Source organism: Ischnura elegans, chromosome 4, assembly GCF_921293095.1.
Source record: "Ischnura elegans chromosome 4, ioIscEleg1.1, whole genome shotgun sequence".
NCBI lineage: Eukaryota > Metazoa > Arthropoda > Insecta > Odonata > Coenagrionidae > Ischnura > Ischnura elegans.
The window spans coordinates 948,799-967,893 of NC_060249.1; the positions used below are offsets into that span (position 1 = coordinate 948,799).

Below are 19,095 nucleotides of genomic sequence, written 5' to 3' on the forward strand. Positions count from 1 at the left end.
AGGGTTATAATATAAATAGAGTGAAGTCCGATCATGATTTACCCTTATCGATTTTTATGTCGACATTAGTCTCTAAATTCAAATCTGACTTTGACTGTGGAAATGATTGCTCGACTCACGAGACATAAATTATTACAGTATATTCCGCTTAATGGGTCCACCGGTTACTTGGGGCAGCCGCTTAATTGGGGCAGATCTTGAAGAACAGATCCCAATAGAGGAACATCCCAGAGTATTCTCCGCTTAATTGGGACAGCATGCCGCTTTATTGGGCCATGAGGCGGCTACATATATGTAAGTATATATGTAAATATGTATGTATATAAGAGTCCCAGTCAGGCAACATTATTTTAAATAGGTTATTGAAGGATTTTTACCCTGAAAATTCCGATTTCCCTTTTAGGTGTCTTCTTTGAGAAAGATAGAGGCTCCAGTGTGAAGGAAATCATTTTCAGGGTGATGGCAAGTTTGCTGAGAAATGAAGTAGCCCAGGAATTCAGCTGGTTGGGAGCTAAAAGAAAGAGGGTGTTTAGCTCGTTGAAATTAAGAAGAGTTATTAATGGTAAATGTCCAGCTTGTCTTCGAGTCCAGGGTTCAAGTTAAACTTGATTATCTTCCTATCGTTGTGTGTAAACTTATTTGTCTTCATTCTTTACAGATATAGTACTTAACCAGGATGCTACAGCCACCAAATCCAGTGTGGAGGTCATAGTGAAGGGTTGGCTGAAACATGCCAAGGCAAGGCACGAGAGAGAGGTGTAAGTATTCATTGAGTATGGGTTTAGGCAAGGAGAAATGATTTTGGAGTGGATATATTTTGGCAAGTTGCTCCTCATAATGAGGCTAACAAAATTCACTAACTCTTGATTTACTGTGGTTTTGCAGATTTTACTATTCATACTATTTTACTATTTACAGAAGTTCTAAAAAATTTGTAGCACAATGATAATAAGGTTAATTTCCTCCTCAAAATGAAATTGCCTACTAATTCATTCATGAGCTCCAACCCAGTGAGAAATGGGTGGTGGAATCCACGTGGAACCCACGTGGAGAATTAACGTGGATACCACGTGTTTTTGGTCGTGGAATCAACGTGGAACCCACGTGGAAATTTGGTGGAAAAATTAAAACAGCAGTTGGTGCTGTCCTAAAACCATTAAAACCTCAACCACTCTATATCTAAACCTTCTATATATGTGTCTACGATTTTTCATGTGCTCTCATGGCTGCCTTTCCACGAATTATATAAAAATAGAATGTGCGATACATTTTCACATAACTAGCGTGGTTTCAGGATGATAAATGACGCAATGTCACCAGAGGGTTAAGTTCCACAAATTAGAAATTCTGTTTAACATTTTATGATAATCACCACAAATCCACTTGAAATCAACGTGGATTCCACGTGGGTCCAACCACTCAATATCCACCACCACCAAATATCCACCACTCAACGTGGATTCCACGTGGGTTCCACGTGGATTCCACCACCCATTTCTCCCTGGGAACCATCCCATATGTATGGACAATATGTACCTAATATTCGAGGTATATTCATACTATTGCCTAAATCAAATCATTTCAGCTTCATTTTTACTTGCTAAATGCACTGAATAATTTCAATCATGGTTAACCGGTAACACATACTACCGTATTTTCCGGCGTATAAGACGACTTTCTAGCACCTAAAATCTTTTTTAAAAAGTCGGGGTCGTCTTATACGCCGGGAATGTGGCAGCAAGGAGGAGGGGTGGCCGCACTGAACAAACACTTCACACATTTGCAGAACCCTAACCCTAACCCAGTGCTGAGATCTAATATACCAGGCTTTGTGAACTTCCATGTTAAAAGGAGGCCAAGGGAGAACCAAGCAAGACAATTAAACCAACGGTCGGAGGCACTTCAACACAATCAGCAGAGGACAGTTGTTCCATCTAAAAGGTGAAAAAACTATTTTAATTAAAACAACAGGACATGAGAAGTCCAGTTTTACAGTGATACTAGCTTGCACAGCTGATGGCGCCAAACTGAGACCAATGGTTATTTTTAAAAGAAAAACAATGCCGAAACTCAAGTTCCCTGTTGGTTGTTTTGTACATGTGAATGAAAAAGGCTGGATGGATGAAGAAGGGGTAAAGCTATGGCTTGATAACGTATGGAGCAGGCGACCAGGTGGACTTATTAAAAAACGTAGCCTACTGGTGTGGGATATGTTCAGGGCTCATTTAACTCCCAGCACCAAGGAAAGGCTTGCGAGACTAAATACAGATTCAGCAGTTATTCCTGCAGGATTGACATCATTGGTACAGCCACTGGATGTGTGCCTAAACAAGCTGTTTAAAGATCGCATTCGAGAACAGTGGAATGAGTGGATGGTTAGCGGTGAGAAGTCATTCACAAAAGGAGGAAACATGCGTGCTCCACAGTTGGATGTTTTGTGCAAATTTGTTATAAAAGCCTGGAATGACATTGATGCAAAAACAGTAATCAAGTCTTTCAAAAAGTGTGGCATATCAAATTCGTTAGATGGTATGGAGGACGACTACTTGTGGCAAAATGAAGAGGAAGTCGAAGCTGAGACCACACCATCTGATACGGAATTTGATCCATATGATGATTGCCTTACAAATGTAGAACAAGACGTTATTGATGTACTGATGATATCAAATGACGAACAGGAGGATTTTAAAGGTTTTTAAATGGAAACTGCGTTGCTGACTCGCAGTGACTTGCGAGCTCTCTCTATCGTTTGTTAACTTCCTTGTATCAGACTGCTTTAGGAAAAGTTTAATTCACTTGCACTGTTTTAGTTTTATATGTTTTATGAGGAACTGACTTATGTTTATTAGTGACCGTTTTCATGCTATCATGTCATGCCATGATGTCATAAGCATATTAATTAAAAATTCCTATATTGAAATCAAATCTGATGTTTTTTATTTACCGGTAGTGTGCGTTGGAAAAGGGGTAGTCTTATACGGAGAGTATAGCACGAATTATATATTTTAACAAAAAAGTTGGGGGTCGTCTTATACGCCCAGTCGTCTTATACGCCGGAAAATACGGTAACTTATTGTGTTCATCCATCAATTGAAATGAAAAAATATTTTCCAGATACATGTTTAGGAAAGCAAGAAGCAAAAGAATTTCTTTTTTACATAAATCAGTGAATGCATTTCTCCAGCACTTCATTTCAGAAAGAACTAATAAAACACGATGTGCAACTAGTTAAGTATTGTCTGTCGATGCAATGTTTATGAGTGGGCACTTAAATATGGGCAAAGTGTCAGCCAGTATAGTCCTACTTCCCCTCCATTCCCACTGTAATTTTTTTTGCCGAACCCTTTTCATCCAAAATTGTAATATCATTTAAGATTTCACAATTTGATTCACCTCATCCATGTCCCATTTACAATTTGCCAGGACCACAATTTGACTACATATATTATAAAAAATTTTGTAATATCTTGCTTTATATAATCGAGCTTACTTGTATAATCGAGCTCTTAGGCTCTCTCCCCTTATGAGATTATCTGTGAATACTAATATGAAATGTAAAAGTTAAAATTCACAATAGGTTATTATTTACAGTAAAGTATTCCATGTAAAATTGAAGTATATCACCAATCAGCTGATTTGTATTCAATCTGCGAATATTGGTGGAATTAAAATTAGAATTACAGAACTTTTAGGGTTTCATTTTAGACATTTAATGTCTCCCAAGAGTGTACAAATAGAATATATTGGTATGTGTAGAATGTTTGCAATCAAGGTGACCATTTACTGGGAGGATCTTTTAATTACGGAAAGGTTTTTGTTAGTAGTGAAAATGGCATGATATTTGTGACAGATACATGTGCAAAAATATAGAGGGTTAAAATATGAAAGTTCTAGTGGCTTTTTAAAAGTGTCAATTTCTACAAATAAAGATAAATTTCAACAAAAATCAAGTATTATCGTATAAATTAGTGATGGGTCGGTTCGATTCCTCGATTCTCGACCAAGAACCGGAATCGAAAACGAGTCCTTGCCAAAGGGAAAAATCGATTCCGATTCCAGTACTACTTCAAACCACAAATTTATACATGACCGCATTTCCAACAGTCATTCGAATTTTCGCGCCACATAATCGTAACAACAAAACACATATCTTGGGATGGGCGAGTACTCGAAAATTCGAATCGAGTCGAGTAGTTGGTACTCGACTCGAGCGTTTCGGGTAGCACTACGAATGTCGAGTCGAGCAGTTAAGGTTACAGAGCTTTCGAGGCTAGTAGGTCCAGCAATCTGCCGACAGGAAGTGCTATCATGAAACTCATGTAATAATGCAGTTTTTAAAGCCAATAAGTCATTCTAATGCCTTGGCCTGGTAGTTTCAGTTTGCCGAATACACGTTGTCGACGTGGGCGCTGAATACCTTTACGCCAGCCGCGGGCGGCCGATCATCATCCTACCCCGTGCACACTGGTCCGAAATCGGAAAAAGCTGGAATAAAGTCCAACATGACCTTTTTGGGGATAGAGACATGAAACTTAGCGTAAATAATCATAAATCATTACCAGATATAGATTCAATGATAAAAAATCCGAGAAAAAAATAAAAAAATAGGCAACACCCTAGCTCGGCCTCCCGGGCGACAGAGGACCAGTACTACTCCGACCACTGCCACGAACAGTCCTCCATTGTGAATAGTCCACGCCGAAGGCTGAAGTGCGGACGTGCCGCCGCAGCCAAGTTGGTGAGTCAAAAAAGATATTTTGATAGAGATGTGCGAATAGTATCCGTGAGTACTCGAATATCTCAAATACTAGAAATTTAATTAAATCCCATTCCAGCCGCCGGATGATATTTAAATGACCGCCTTTTTCGCATATTATCATTCAATAATTTATATCTTTTATGATACACGACCAGTATCGTTGAAAATGTTTGTGAACTTGCGTCGTATAATGCGCTACTATATATCAATTTTTCGAGCGATTTGAATAAATATTTATTATTCTATGTATCTCCTTCTTTGAACTATTGAATAAATTTTCAGTTTTGAAAGATTTAAATTTGGTTTTCATAACAGTTTGGATACTTGTGATAGGTTTACCCGTTTCACCTACTTGAAAATTTATCACTTCGCCCATTTATCTGACTTTATTCTCTTATTACCGTATCATTCCATATAGGTAATCACGTGCTAATGTTTCAAACGTCAATATGCGAATATTCAAATGATATCATCTTAGAAAATCTGCTTCCTGCGACATGATTTGAAGCAATCCAAACATAAGCCCACTGCATTTTTTTACACCAGTACACGCAGTCTCTTCATTTCCCATATTAGGCACAAACTGCACACCTCCTTTAGGACTTTGATTTCTTCCCAGCTGCAGGAATTTTCCTTAAGAAATGCATTTCTGTGAGTCTCGGTACTAAATTGTGTAAGAATGACGGCCCTATGCAAACAGTCCTTATGAAGTTGGATGTTTCAAAAATATTACCTCGACCAATTGCACGCGAAATGGTATGGTATGGTATGGTATTTGGAGGAGGCGACCGACAACTGAGGTCATTTGCGCCATGAGGGAAGGATAGGTAAGGAAGGGTGGAGAGAAACCTGGCGTCGGCATTAGCCTGCTCTTAACGAAAGGCGCCAAGGGGACCACGGCTTAACGTCCCATTCGACGGACGGAGTGTTGCGCTTGAAATGTCCTCCACATAACACTCAAGCAGGGATCGGGCAGTCTCTGAAAATTCTCTGCCGCTGCCGGGATATGAACCCGGGCCCACCGGGTGGGAAGCCAACACTCTAGCAACCACACCAACCCGATCCCTAGCGCGAAATGATAAGTGCAAATTTTTTATATGTGTTTTTCCTGTGAACAACGTATGAATTTAGGAATGCGGAATTCAATAGTTTCCTAAATAACTTCATACACCACTTTTAATGGCCCTTTCTTTCCATTAGGTACGAATGCAATAACAGGTCCTTGAAATTCACCCCACCAATGAATTTATTTTAAGGTAACGCACAAACAGACTTCCGAGTCTCTTTTTTGCCTTTCAATACTATTCCCATATCGAAGGATCCCCAATTATAAATAACAATACCACCCACAGGAAGTACACCCGACGAGAATTTCAACACACTGCCTGAAAGAAAACCACACAGCATGAATGACTCTAGTGGACTGAAGCACGTGTGGTTTCGAAGCTCCATCAAGAGATGAGAAAATATCCCGAAGGGGTCCTGGAATATGCTGACTGTTTAGAAGGAATCTTATCTTTGTTGATTACTGTCCAGAAAAAATAAATAAATTCAGAGCGAAGAACATGGCCCCTTCGCTTAGGACGTTTAGCACTAACGATGCGGACCAAACACACCTGGGGCTCGAGGAGACGACACACAAGGAGAAGACGGAGAGAAGGCAGTGAGCTTAGAAGATACCGTATCTCAATCTAAAGTAGCTGACCCTTCTTGATGCCTCGCAAGCAGAATAGGCGGCAGTTTTCAAGATAGTACAGTTGAAGGAAGTCGTTGAGTTTTTGGATCGAATTCGTAAATGCGCTAGTTTAAAACGAAATTTCATCCAAACATTTAAAAAAATCCTGAAGGCATAAAGTCGCTATGTATATATTATTGAAGAGGAAAAACATTTCTTCAAAAGATAGAGTAATTAGTTTTAATTAAAAATAAAATATCTGGCGGAGAATAAATATTATATACAATAGGTCAGGAAGTGTACTGGGTCCCATGACTGCGGCATACGAAATTTAAAGGGCGCGTACTGGGTACGCATAGCGGCGTTGAGGGGTTAAACATTTTATGCGAGGAAATAAATGTCAAAATACTACGGAGACTTAGCATTCTGGCGAGACTCAATATGTGCAGCAGAGCTTCTCGGAAGTTGATGCGGTATTTTATTCCGAAAACATATTTCAAGTTAAAATTTATGAGTTGTGCTATAAATTCTATTGTTACAGTCACATACAAAGGGATATTTTCTCAGGATATTTGGTTTCTCTCTGATTGCAATTCGAATTCATCTTTTTATCTCCTTAGAACTTCCAAAGATGGACTGAAAATAATTTAAGAAAATCCGGTGGAAAAACGCGTGTATTTTGCAAAACGCCTCAGATTGTCCGCTAGCACTTGCAGCAGGAGAGGGAGTAAAGCGACCTACCTGTTGAAAATAAGGAGTTGGATGAAGCCGAGTATCAAATGGGCGTACCGCTGAAATGGCATTTGGTAGATAAGAATGCATACATCCGACAGAAATCCATCGTTGCAGTGTAAATGCCTAGACGGCATGAAATCTTTTTTCGCAAGGTGGTGTGTCCCCTTAGAATACTTGAAAGAGATGTTAGTTGAATGAACTGTATGCCCAATTGTTTCCATAAAATTAAAATATTCTATTAATCAGCTTAATTCCTGTTCGAATCCTTTAAAGGAAATTAAAATTACTCCCCAAAATCTAGGGTTTCCTGCTGCATAGGCAACTGAGTCAAAAATTCTCGCATTCTTCGTTTAGTATTCGAGATATTCGAAATCCGAGGTATTCGAGCAATGATTTAATATTTGAATTCGATATTCGAGTTTGAGAAATCTGCTTTTCGACCCATCTCTATATTTTGATTTACTTGATTTTGGTAATATCCATTAATTTGTTGTAAGATTACTTCTGACTACACAAGAAACTTCAATAATTTTGTATTGCCGATATTTGGCCTTAGACCTTCACTCCCACATTCGTGTCACCGTCAATAATTTATGGTGGACTGATCCACAAAACTAGACATATTTCTTTAAAGCGATTATTGAGGACATTTTCGCATACATACATTTCTTTTTTAGGGCACAATGGAAGCAGAAAGGCTAAAGAAAAAAAGAAAATCAGGAAATGAATACAGAAAAGAAAAATACGATAGGCAGAGGGAAAAAGTTGCTCAAAATTTGCCAAAGATAACCACTTTTTATGGTCATGGTTTACAGCCAAGTTATTCTTCCAATGCTGATGGAGAATCTGGGAGGACTATCGAAAACTTAAAAAAAATCTCATGTTCAGAATATTCCGTGGCGGAGGATGACCCGGGGAGTGATATTCAAGTGGATTTGTTAGTTTCCGAAGTGAAAGTAGTACAGCCAAGTGAACCGGCAGCAGCGACAGACAAAACAGACAATGAAGTTTCACTGACAGTACAGAGTCAAACAAATGAAGAGTTAATGTTGGACAACGAAAATGACAAGTACTAAAAAAAGCCAAATCGGACAGACTTGGACATTGCTTCGTTTTTCCAGTTTCATCCCGTTCAGTTTGACAGAAACGCCAAACGACTGCCTTTTAGTGAAAGCATTTTCACGGTAGATACTGATGGCAAAAAATTTAAACGCAGCTGGCATACTTACAACACTAGTTCAAAAAAGTTGTCTTGCAGTATATGCTTAGTTTTTACGGATTGTTCATCAGTTTTCTGCCAGGGGTTTGACCGTTACAGACATTTGACACAAACTGTACTTGAACATGAGGTTTCAGTATCGCACAAAGAATCAGTTAAGGTTAAGGTGGTGCATGACAGGGGATCGACCATCGACAAGCAAGTTTTTGAAAAACAGCTTGCAAAAAGACAGAAAGAAGTATTTGATCGAAGGCAAGTGGTGTCTGCTATTATAGATGTTATAAAACTTATTGGAAAACAAGTCCTTGCTTATAGGGCATCGGAAGAAAGTGCCCATTCCCTTGATAACCATTCATTGAACCATGGAAATTTTTAGAAACAATCCTTCTTCTCTACAATTATGACAGAAACTTAGAAAATCATGTGCAAAAAACCATTCAAACGAGTAAAGCTGCGTTAAAATCAGCAGACGATGATATTTCTAAAGCCAGAGGAAGGGGAAGCCAGGTGACATTTCTGAGTAAAACCACCGTTAATAAAATAATGAGCATTATAAAATGTTTGATCTAATCAATTATTGCTCATGAAGTAAAGCAAGCTATGTCGTACTCTGTTTTAATTGACTCAACAACAGATGTCTCTGGTTTTGACCAATGTGTCATTGTTTTATGATACGTGTTGGGAACGGAAGTAGAAGAAAGAATTTTTGGCTTACAGAACGTGCAGTCGTCGTCAACAGGAGAAAGTTTATTCAAGACATTTACCGAAGTAATAAGGGAAGCAGGACTTAACAGGATATCAACAACTGCATTGCCAACTCATTTGATGGAGCTGCAAACATGAGTGGTCAATATAAGGGCGTTTCAGCCAGGCTGCAAGAGCAGATCCCACACAACACATTTATACGTGGTGTTATTCCCATTCCCTAAACTTGGTTATGGTAGGCACATCACAAGTTGTGACGGCTTCGATTTCGTTTTTTGGTTTACTGCAGCAAACTCAAGTGTTTGTAAGGGAATCTCACAAGAGACTAGATATTTGTTTGGAGCAACATCCAAGTTATAGGTTGGGTGCTATTGGTGCAACTAGATGGAGATCAAAGAGTGACGCCACTTCCAAGATCTTTGGCTATTTCTGGATGAAATTGGCGGAAGATGAAGGAAAACAACCTAAAACTGTGTACACAGAGTTGATCATTTCTCTTTCTATCGTGGCAAATACCCAAGAATTCAGTTCCGAAACAAGAAATGAAGCAAACAGTCTTCTTCAAAAGTTTTTGTCGTTTGAAACAATCCTAACTGCTATGATTTTCTTGATTATTTTCAAATCAACATCGCCTTTGTTGGACTATCTTCAAACAAAAAATTTGGATTATGCACAGGCTTGGAATTTGATTTCATCAGCTCAAGACAGTCTTAAGAGAATAAGAGAAGAGTTTTCAGGCATTGTCCATGCTGCAAAATCTTTGTCAAGTTCATGTCAAAATGTCTGGTTAATAAAATCGAAGAAAATCCAATTTTGGATCAATATTCCAACAACATCAGCATAGAGAGTGAATTGCCAGCCAGAAGACAGAAAAAAAAATTTTCTGAATTTCCTCTAAAACATATATTGGCATAAATAGCCTTAGAAAATATTATTTATATAAATGTTTATAGTTTAAAATATCTTTAATTATAGAATGCATGCATTCAAAGACTTATATTCAAGTTAAAAAAAATTCTTATGAGCTTTTGAAATTTCCTCCTGTCGTGCGGGTGGGCTAACATCTGCTATCTCAGGGGTTTGTAATGCATTGCCGACAGTTGACGATTTTTCAAATCAGTCTAAAAACAACTATTGTGTCACCCAGGCCCTTTTGTCACTCATCAAAATGACAGGAAAATGCTACTTTGATTGCCATTTCATAGCTAGTGGAGTTTATGAATGATAAATCATTTTAATTTGAAGTCCTGCGAGTCATTAGCAGCTACGTGAAACAGTCTTTAAATGCCTTGACACCTGACCCAGGTTTTCCTTCCCTGAAAATGAATGAACGAGAATGCATTCTTTTCCAAAACAATATCGTCTCATCAACCCTAGAAACTGGTTGAGGGGGAAAGGAGCCACTTTCAATCACAGCTTGGAGTTCATCAGAAAATGTTGCAGTGACTGCGCTATCAAAACTTGCAGATCCACCTAATATTGCCGCAGTGAAAATACCTGCTTGCAGTTTAAAATTCTGGAAGCAACCAAGCTTTCACTAAATGTCTCGGAGCCATTACCGCCCTCGTCTTTTTGTACACATTCACCATGAACTTTCCCTATGTCTTGACCGCTTGGTTGATGTTGGTGCGGCTAAGGTCACTAATGTTTTAACTTCGTCTTTATTCAGAATAAGGCATCGTGCATTTAAACTTCCACGCAATATCGCTTTGACACGCTCCATTTTCAAAGCAATTGACCTCTTTCAATTTCTCTTCTAGATTTATGGTTTTTCTTGATAAATTCTTGATTTTTTCTACCCGCATTCCTATTTTTTGCCATTATTCTCTTGGTTTTTACTCTGTATGGCTCTATCGAAATCACCTGCTACAGCTGAACTGTATTCCTGAGACGCAGAGGACATACAACTGCGGGGAGGGAATGAAGCCATTGTGTTTGAGACTCTATAGCAGACCCTTTTATGTGTTGATGCTATTCATGCGCAACTCGGCCACCGCTCCATTTCTCCCCCGTGAATACCGATGACCTTGAAGGCTTTAGCGTAGACTCTACCTGGAAGTCAATTGCCCGATAACCTATGATGGCAAAAATTACATCTCAAACAGTATTGTTTATAAAAACTCATTTCCAATAGCCCCACGCTTAATAAATGATCTAAATTAATTATTATCATTCTGTTAAGGAGACGAGATAAATTACTTCGGTAGGCCGGCTATCTGGACCAAATGACGAGTAATACTTTTGGCACTTGCACAGCAATGGATTTCGATTAATATATAAACAAAAAAGAATATTTGAGGCGAGGAATAATATTAATATGCGTAAAATGATAGCAATTCCTTGTGTACTTAGCGAGAGTCCACGTTTTATCATGAGAGTGTTTAAGATTTTTGATTAGGCTACACTGCGTTGCAATGTTTCCCCGAGGAACGCATTTGCGCTACATCGAAATTGCGCTAATCGAAATTGCACTATACGAGACATGGGTGTAAAGGCATTGATTGCGATTCGTTACCCACCATTAGTGTATTCATAATACACAAATTATTTGGTTTTAGAAATACCGGTTTAGACGAATGGCAATGGTCAATTTTTATCCTCATTTGAAAAAGGCCAGATTGGTACCCATACTATGCCACTCCACGTGATGTCACAGGGACCTAGTTTCTATAGGAGTAGGTAGGAGTTTTACATCGTCTGAGATTACCAATGCATGCATGAGGCACAGAGTTCAGGGGAACGTCTCCTAATAATCACCTATTAAAACTTCCTAAGGTTGGAAAGCTTTCTTCGTTTGATAAGGTATTAATAACCTTTATTTAAGCCAAGCGCTACCTTCTAGCATGGTACTCTGCTACCTGCTAGCATCCTGCGTCGCATCAGTGCTCAAAGCCTCGCCCCAAGGTCACCTCACTTGCGGCAGCGGGAACCAGAAGGACGTCACACGGGGTTTTCCCAGCATTCATACTTAGCCGTCGCGTTTTCACTTTTCATTTAATCACGAGAAATAGATATCGTCATATAAAAATCTAGAACCATGAAATATGTACTCCAGGAGTAATAATCTTTCGATTTAGGCAAAAAAAAATAATAGGAAACCACCCTATTACCACGAGGGCTGTTTTTTAAGTAAGGGCCGTTTTGCTGTACACTGTAGTAGTAGGTTGTGTGCGCTTGCTGCCTCCCCGCATTCCTTGCATACAACCATGTGTCAGTTGAAGTTCTGTATATAACCTTTATGCTTTACTGTGGATCTATAAATGTTTAAGATTACACAGGCCAACAATGAAAAACTTTTTTACTGAAAATACCTTATTCTAATGTTTTTAAAGTTGCTGAATCCAAATATGATGGTTTTAAAGTTGTATCACCCACCTTTTATTCACATTTTACAGTTGAATTTATGAACTCAAGCAATATTTTAAGTATTTAACAGCTTTTTTACAGTCATAATAAAATTGAAAAAGTAGGTCTAATGAACGAAGATAATGGGGGATTACTGTTGGTACTGCACCGAGAAGTTCAGCAAGCGATTCATCGCGGAAAAAGCTACACAAGAAGCTTCAAGGGAAAAAGGGAAAGAAAATGAAGACCAATTCCAGTTGACAAGTGAACCCTGTATTATCACGCTGAAGTAAATATAAACAATTTTATCACGTTGTAGTGAACAGTAAATACAAACAATTTCATGATGTAACACAGTGTTTCATTGATTTCCCTATTTACTGTATAGGTAGAGGTCTGTGAATTTTGAGATGCGATATCGCGAAATAACACGAAATAATGCAAAATCGGTAAATAAAAACGAAATTTCGCGTTTTTTGCAATTTTAGGTGAATTAGCAAAAAAATCGCATCCATTGAGTCATAATCTATTAAAGCCTAAGCCTTCATTTTTTGACACTGCCGACGTTCATTTGCTCAACCTTTATTACGATTCCAAGGTCAATTGGCTGGTTAAGTCTCGTGCATAACGCATCCGCGTAATATCGTGCACCATAGTGATTTCTCCACCAGAATTTGTCGTTAAATTTATCACAGTCTCTCTCTTCGATTCCCATACATGTATCAATCCTTAAATATTTAGAATGAGGCGCTTTCTCAATTGAAGAATTAGAAATTATGAATTAAAAAGGGCTGAAAGAAATATAACGCGGCCGCGAAGAGCGGAAATATAAGCTGATGCACCCGGCACGCGTCGATGCCAAGCAGTAATTCCGGTGACTCATCGCGACACATTAGACAGTGTTAATGGATAACTTGTCGCAGGAAAACCTTGAGTTTGGATCAAATGTAACAATTCTCTTGACTGAAACACGACTGCTGGCTGGGAACGGGCCGCCGTTCACGGCACGGCTCACAGAGAGTCGTCTCGCCTGAAAGCCGCCTGAATTTTACGCCGTGATTGAAATGGGCGCCGTGGTGATCACAGGGGCTGCCAACCGTCCCGGTGAGGGGTATCGAAAGGGAACCCACAACATGAAACATTTCGGCCAATTTGTAAGTTATACAGAACTATGGTTATACCGTAGCCACCCAGCACTCAGTTTGAAAACACCATCGTGAGTGGTTGTGTTTTGCAGTTGGACTGTTTTTTTATCGTAGTTCCATCTTTAAATATCGAACGAAGGATGGGAATTTTAAAATGCCAAAAGCTAGTGATACCACTCATACCAGGGCAAGTGAATTCAGCTGAGAAGGATTTTATGCGAAAGACTAAGTATTACTGTGCAAAGTTTGCGATAAAAGATTTTAATTTGAAAGATGTGACACTTTGTTAAAGCACATCAGTAGCAATACATATAAACGTTCGAAAGAAAGGGGACACCCGCAACACGACAGCTATCATTTGAACATACAGTCACTCAGTCAAAGAAAGCAAAGGAGGAGCTTGTTGTTGCTACTACAGAAGCATTTTTAAAGGCTTTATTTAGTGTAGAATGAACTTGACAATCCAAAAATTCTGGAATAGCTCTCGAAGTATACACATTTGAGGTAGTGGGGATTTGCCGATTGCCGATTTTATTCGCCACGACTACATACATAAACCATTCTTATGCCATGAACCATTTCTTTCATTTAGTTTTATCAGTAATTTTGTACAATCAAACTTGTGTTAAATGTTATGTAAAATGCTTAATGAAAGTATAAGTATTCATGAAATGTGTACCATAAAATAATAAAATGCCTGTAAACGTGGAAAAATTGTAGCATTATAATAACAACACCAAGATTTTCTATAACATCGAAATCACATGGTTTTAAAACGAATTTTAGCAAAAAAATAAAACCACTTTCATGGACCTCTACATGTAGGGGTATTAGACTGAATATTAAATACATATTGCTTGGAAACTATGGATGATACAAAAAAACGAAGGCCAAAGTTGGATTCAACACATAAACATCTATTAAGATCAGCTATTAAAATAAAAAAAGTTTTCAAACAAAATTTTTTTGTTGGCCTGTGTTATCGAATTGCCTGCCGCATGTGAGATTCGGTCAGTGATACAATTTTTGACTCCAAGAAACATGTCGGCAGCAGACATCCACCGTCAGCTTTGTGAAGTGTATGCTGCTAATGCAATGAGCAAAGGTAAACTGCGGAAATGGGTCGGAGAATTCAAAGATGGCCGCGAAAATGTTCACGATGACGATGATGATCGCGCAGGATGGCCATCTTTGATCACAAACATTGTCGCTCTGAAAAATAAAGGCAACGGTGTTCTGGGACAGGCAGACTTTATGACAAGAGGAATGACGATATATTCAGAAGCCTACTGTGCAACCGTGGCCAGGCTCCAACGTGCCATTCGGAGCAAAAGACGTGGCATCTAGTGCTGTGTGAGAATCTCGTCTCGGCAGTCAAGACAGGAATTTCATTTCTCGGCATTGTCAGGACAAGACTCTCGGCACGGCTAGAGTCTCGCCTGGGTCGAGGGTGTTGACGAGAGGCGAGAAGTCTCGCCCCTTCGAGATTTTTCGACACCCGTCGAGACTCTCGGCTCTCCGGAAAAAATAAAACTGTTTCTATATTTTAGACATTGAAAATAATTTAGTAAAAAGATTATTTTAAGTCATCATATATATGTATTTTCAAAACTAAAAATAGTTGTAATATAAGATCGACATTGACAATTTAAGCATATTTTATTATTTAATTAACCAAAAAATAAAACAGCCCTTACTTAAAAAACAACCCTTGTATTTCCATTCATTCATCATTGTCACACCGCTGTCCCATGGATTAGGTTTATTCAAATATTCTTATTTCGATCTTGTGGTCATCGAATACATATTACACTTTAGACTAGGCAAACGAACACCAAGCTTACGTAACATACAGCAATAAACGAAACCAAAAATCATAGCCAAACAATTCCCACTTGAGTGCATTTGTAGAGAAACTTTTGTGAGCAGCCATTGTTAAGTGCATTTGGTGAAGAGATGGGCAAATGGCAAATGCAGTGAAACCTCCTTTGTAGTGAAACTCTTTATTACATATTGAACTTCCACACTTCATACCACGCCCACGGTCCCGTCAGATTTACATGTTAATTTATAGGCAAACATCTTTGTAGTGAACCTCTTTACTTCCTTCATAAAACTTCCACTTATCATACTAAGGAGATACCCCCGAGACTACCTAACTACCTCTGCAAATCAAACCGAGACAACTAGAGACCATTAACTACAGCTGCAACTATGTAAATGGAATGACATTTTCAGCTATAGATGTTTCACCCTTATTAATTTTCTTATACACCTTTAATATGCTGTAATTTTCACGTTAACCATTAGTTATGGCCTTATTGTTCCATATGAGAGCGTACCTAACAGTAAATAAGAAAAAAGATATCCAACTACAGTAAAACTTTGATTTTACGCAGTTGGAGGGACCGAAATATGGGCACTGTGTAAAATCAAAGTGTGTAAAATCAAGAGTTAGTATTGAGGTGAAGTATAGTTTTCAGGATAACTCTTGATCATTATTTTTAGAACGCTTAGTCATACACTTTTGTACAGTTCTGATTTGAGCCAGAACCGGATCCAGAAAAAGTCTCATATGTGAGGCCTTACACTAAAAGAGCATGAAATCCTTTTCAATCGCATCAGTTATATGTTTCCCAGATTCAATTACTCATTTGGAGGCAAGAAAATGAAGCCTAATAATCTTATTTACTCGCAAGCAACACCACAGATGATGTGTTACCTTAAGAGAAACACGGTTGCATTCCTGAACAATGTCTAAAATGGTTGAACTGTTAGCATTTCTGGCACTAAGATTACTTCTGTTACGCAGGAGAAATTTCGGAATGGTGATACTAAATGCTTGCAGAGAAGCTAATTTTCGAAAATATTCTCATTAAAAGCAGTTTTCAGGAAATCCGTTTAACCACCTGCGAACAAACAAGGATTGGGGATTAAAGAAATGGGAATTAAAAAAGTGAATGTTTGAAAGTCTTCCATATTTTAATCACCTGACCATTTTAAAAGGCAAAGTTCAAAATTTAAAAACCTACCCCAATAATTTCACATGCGAAAATGCATATGCTCTGTGTCCCACTTTGTCCCTTCCAAGATATGGTCACTTTATCTATAGTGAACTTCCATACATCAAATTGCCCAAATTTTGGTCCCCTACATTATTACGATGTAAAGGAGTTTTACTATAAATAAGATGGCATTTCAGTGACCCTTTAATAATTTAATAATTTTTTTTCTTATACTCCTTTAATATGCTGTAATTTTCACGTTAACCATTAGTTATGGCCATTTTGTTCAATATGAGAACATACCTAACAGTAAATATGAAAAATGATTTCCAACTGTCCTAATCATTTTAAGTGACTGTTGATTTAAGAGAGATCACATCAATTTCTCATGAATCATGGTAAAAATTCATGCAATAGCGCTCACTTTCTGCAATTATTAAATAGTAAATAACATACATCTCCGAATATAGTCCCCCCTTTTTTTCCAAAAATAGCTGAGGAAAAGTAAGGGGGGGGGGACTATAATCGAGTGTAATCCAATTTAGCATACTAAAGGTGACTATCAAGTTATAAATAATGGCATAATGGCTAATTTTCTCGTAGTCTTTCTATTTGAGTATATTTATGAGGATTATAATCGAAGATATGAGTAAATACTGCCACGTTTTACCGGAAATTAAGACAATTTTTGCCACAAATGTTGTAAAGATATGATTCTTCTGATTCAAATAGCATATCGAATACAGGCGGTCCTCGACTTTCGTACAATTCGCACTTTCGTACATTCAAAATTGACACCTTTTACTCGACTTTCGTACGCTAAATTCGGACTTTCGGACGTTGGTCTGTAATTTTTTTAAAATTCCCGCGATATTTATTGTGCATCCCAACATTCAATTGTTTCAAATGTCAGTATCGGCAGTATATACGAACGTATATAATGAAGGGAATTGTTGGTAATTGACTCTAATCTAGGTGATTTATTTGGGAGAGAGACTGCCTGCTATAGGCTCCTTTATCAAGAGAATAAGAAAGCCTTCATTGAAGATATTTTTCAAAAGAAGTTGACTAGACATCATCGAATAGCTTTCAATAAAACTAGTAAGACCTTTCTAATTGTGTTTTATTCGTTTGAGTGCTGTTTAATTCATGTAAACCTTCAGCAACGGTATTGCACGAAATATCACCCGAATTCCGTTTGTCTTTTGTCTTTTTTGAATAACATGCGGAATATACGCGATCACGAATGTCACCTGCCAAATATCGAATTTTGGTGTAAAAATTAAAAGGTATCCAGAGTGCGGGTTCAACAAATACATTTTGTTATGCTTCTTGATATGTCCTTTTATTTATAGTGGACGTAATAAGTGGAATGTCAACTTAGACGCCAAGAGGAAGTTTCACTCGATAGCCAACGGAGTTCTTGTTTTTTAAACTTTTATTTACACTTTCTGCCTGTTTCCGAAAGAAATTAGATGCTTTGAGGAGTTTTATTCACATATTATTAAAATTAAGTCAATTGAAATGAATTCCGTGAAAAAAAAGTTTTAGTGTACGTATATTCCGCTCTTTTGGAACGTAACCCCTAATTAGTATGGAAGTCAATGGTTCGACTTTCGTACATTCGACTTTCGTACAAGTTTTCGGGAACGCATTGTGTACGAAAGTCGGGGACCGCCTGTACGCGTTTTCACGGAATCCACCGGGTAGCCGTTTATTTTTCTTGGAAAAGTATTGTTAGAATAATTCAATCAACACATCACTTTATGACGCAAAACAATAAATATGTAATTAAAATCAAAACTAAACACACACTATCACACTAATTGAACACTAGAATTGAATCAATAGTATTTGTACCCATCGCTCATTTAACCCTACACTGCATGATTTTTTCAAAATTGATGAAATAAATCATAGGTACGTACATTAAGCTTATGTTCATGGAAAAAATAATGAAAAATTTTTTTTCCAAAATTTTGAGAACTAAAGTTGCAAAATAGTAGCCGTTCCATATATGGCACACCATGCAGTGGTCAGCCAATTTTATTAGTGCTTTCAAAAACCTATGTAAAGCACAGATTACCTCTTTAAAAGACTAAATGATATCATATATGCCCGGTGATGGCTTTCATGGGCCCCTGGGTTACTGATGCATGCGGGCCACTAAATCCTATCCTAAATCCCCCCACCCCCTACTCACTTTAGACGAGATATAGGCACTTTCAGGTTATTTCATACGTACCTTATATAAGTTTTTTAATACTTGCTTTCAGTCAAATTTATAATTAAATCGATTTTTGATCCAGGCCACCAGGCGAATACCCCCTACCTGTCTCTCATTGCCGCCGGCCCTGATCACTCAGTAATTGTAAGTAAAGGAGAGAAATTATACAAATAGTGTACGACTTGACTTGCAAAGGAAGTCATTCAAGTGTCACCACCAGATCTCGTTCAAATTTGGGTAGGTGATAGGAAATGGTTACCCATGAGATGCAGTTTTTGTT

At 38.1% G+C, this 19,095-nt stretch overlaps 1 protein-coding gene across 4 annotated transcripts in view; it reads right to left on the minus strand.

Annotated features, from left to right (window-relative positions):
• LOC124156973 overlaps positions 1-19,095 on the minus strand; it is a 158,337-nt gene that overhangs the window by 42,120 nt on the left and 97,122 nt on the right. The window contains exon 4 of one of the 4 annotated variants that reach the window (XM_046531416.1): positions 16,452-16,492. The exons of the other annotated variants lie outside the window; for them this stretch is intronic. Coding sequence (XP_046387372.1) covers positions 16,472-16,492 — 21 coding nt within the window. The 3' untranslated portion in view covers positions 16,452-16,471. Of the gene's footprint in view, positions 1-16,451; positions 16,493-19,095 lie in introns of those variants that run through there. 4 annotated transcript variants of the gene reach the window in all.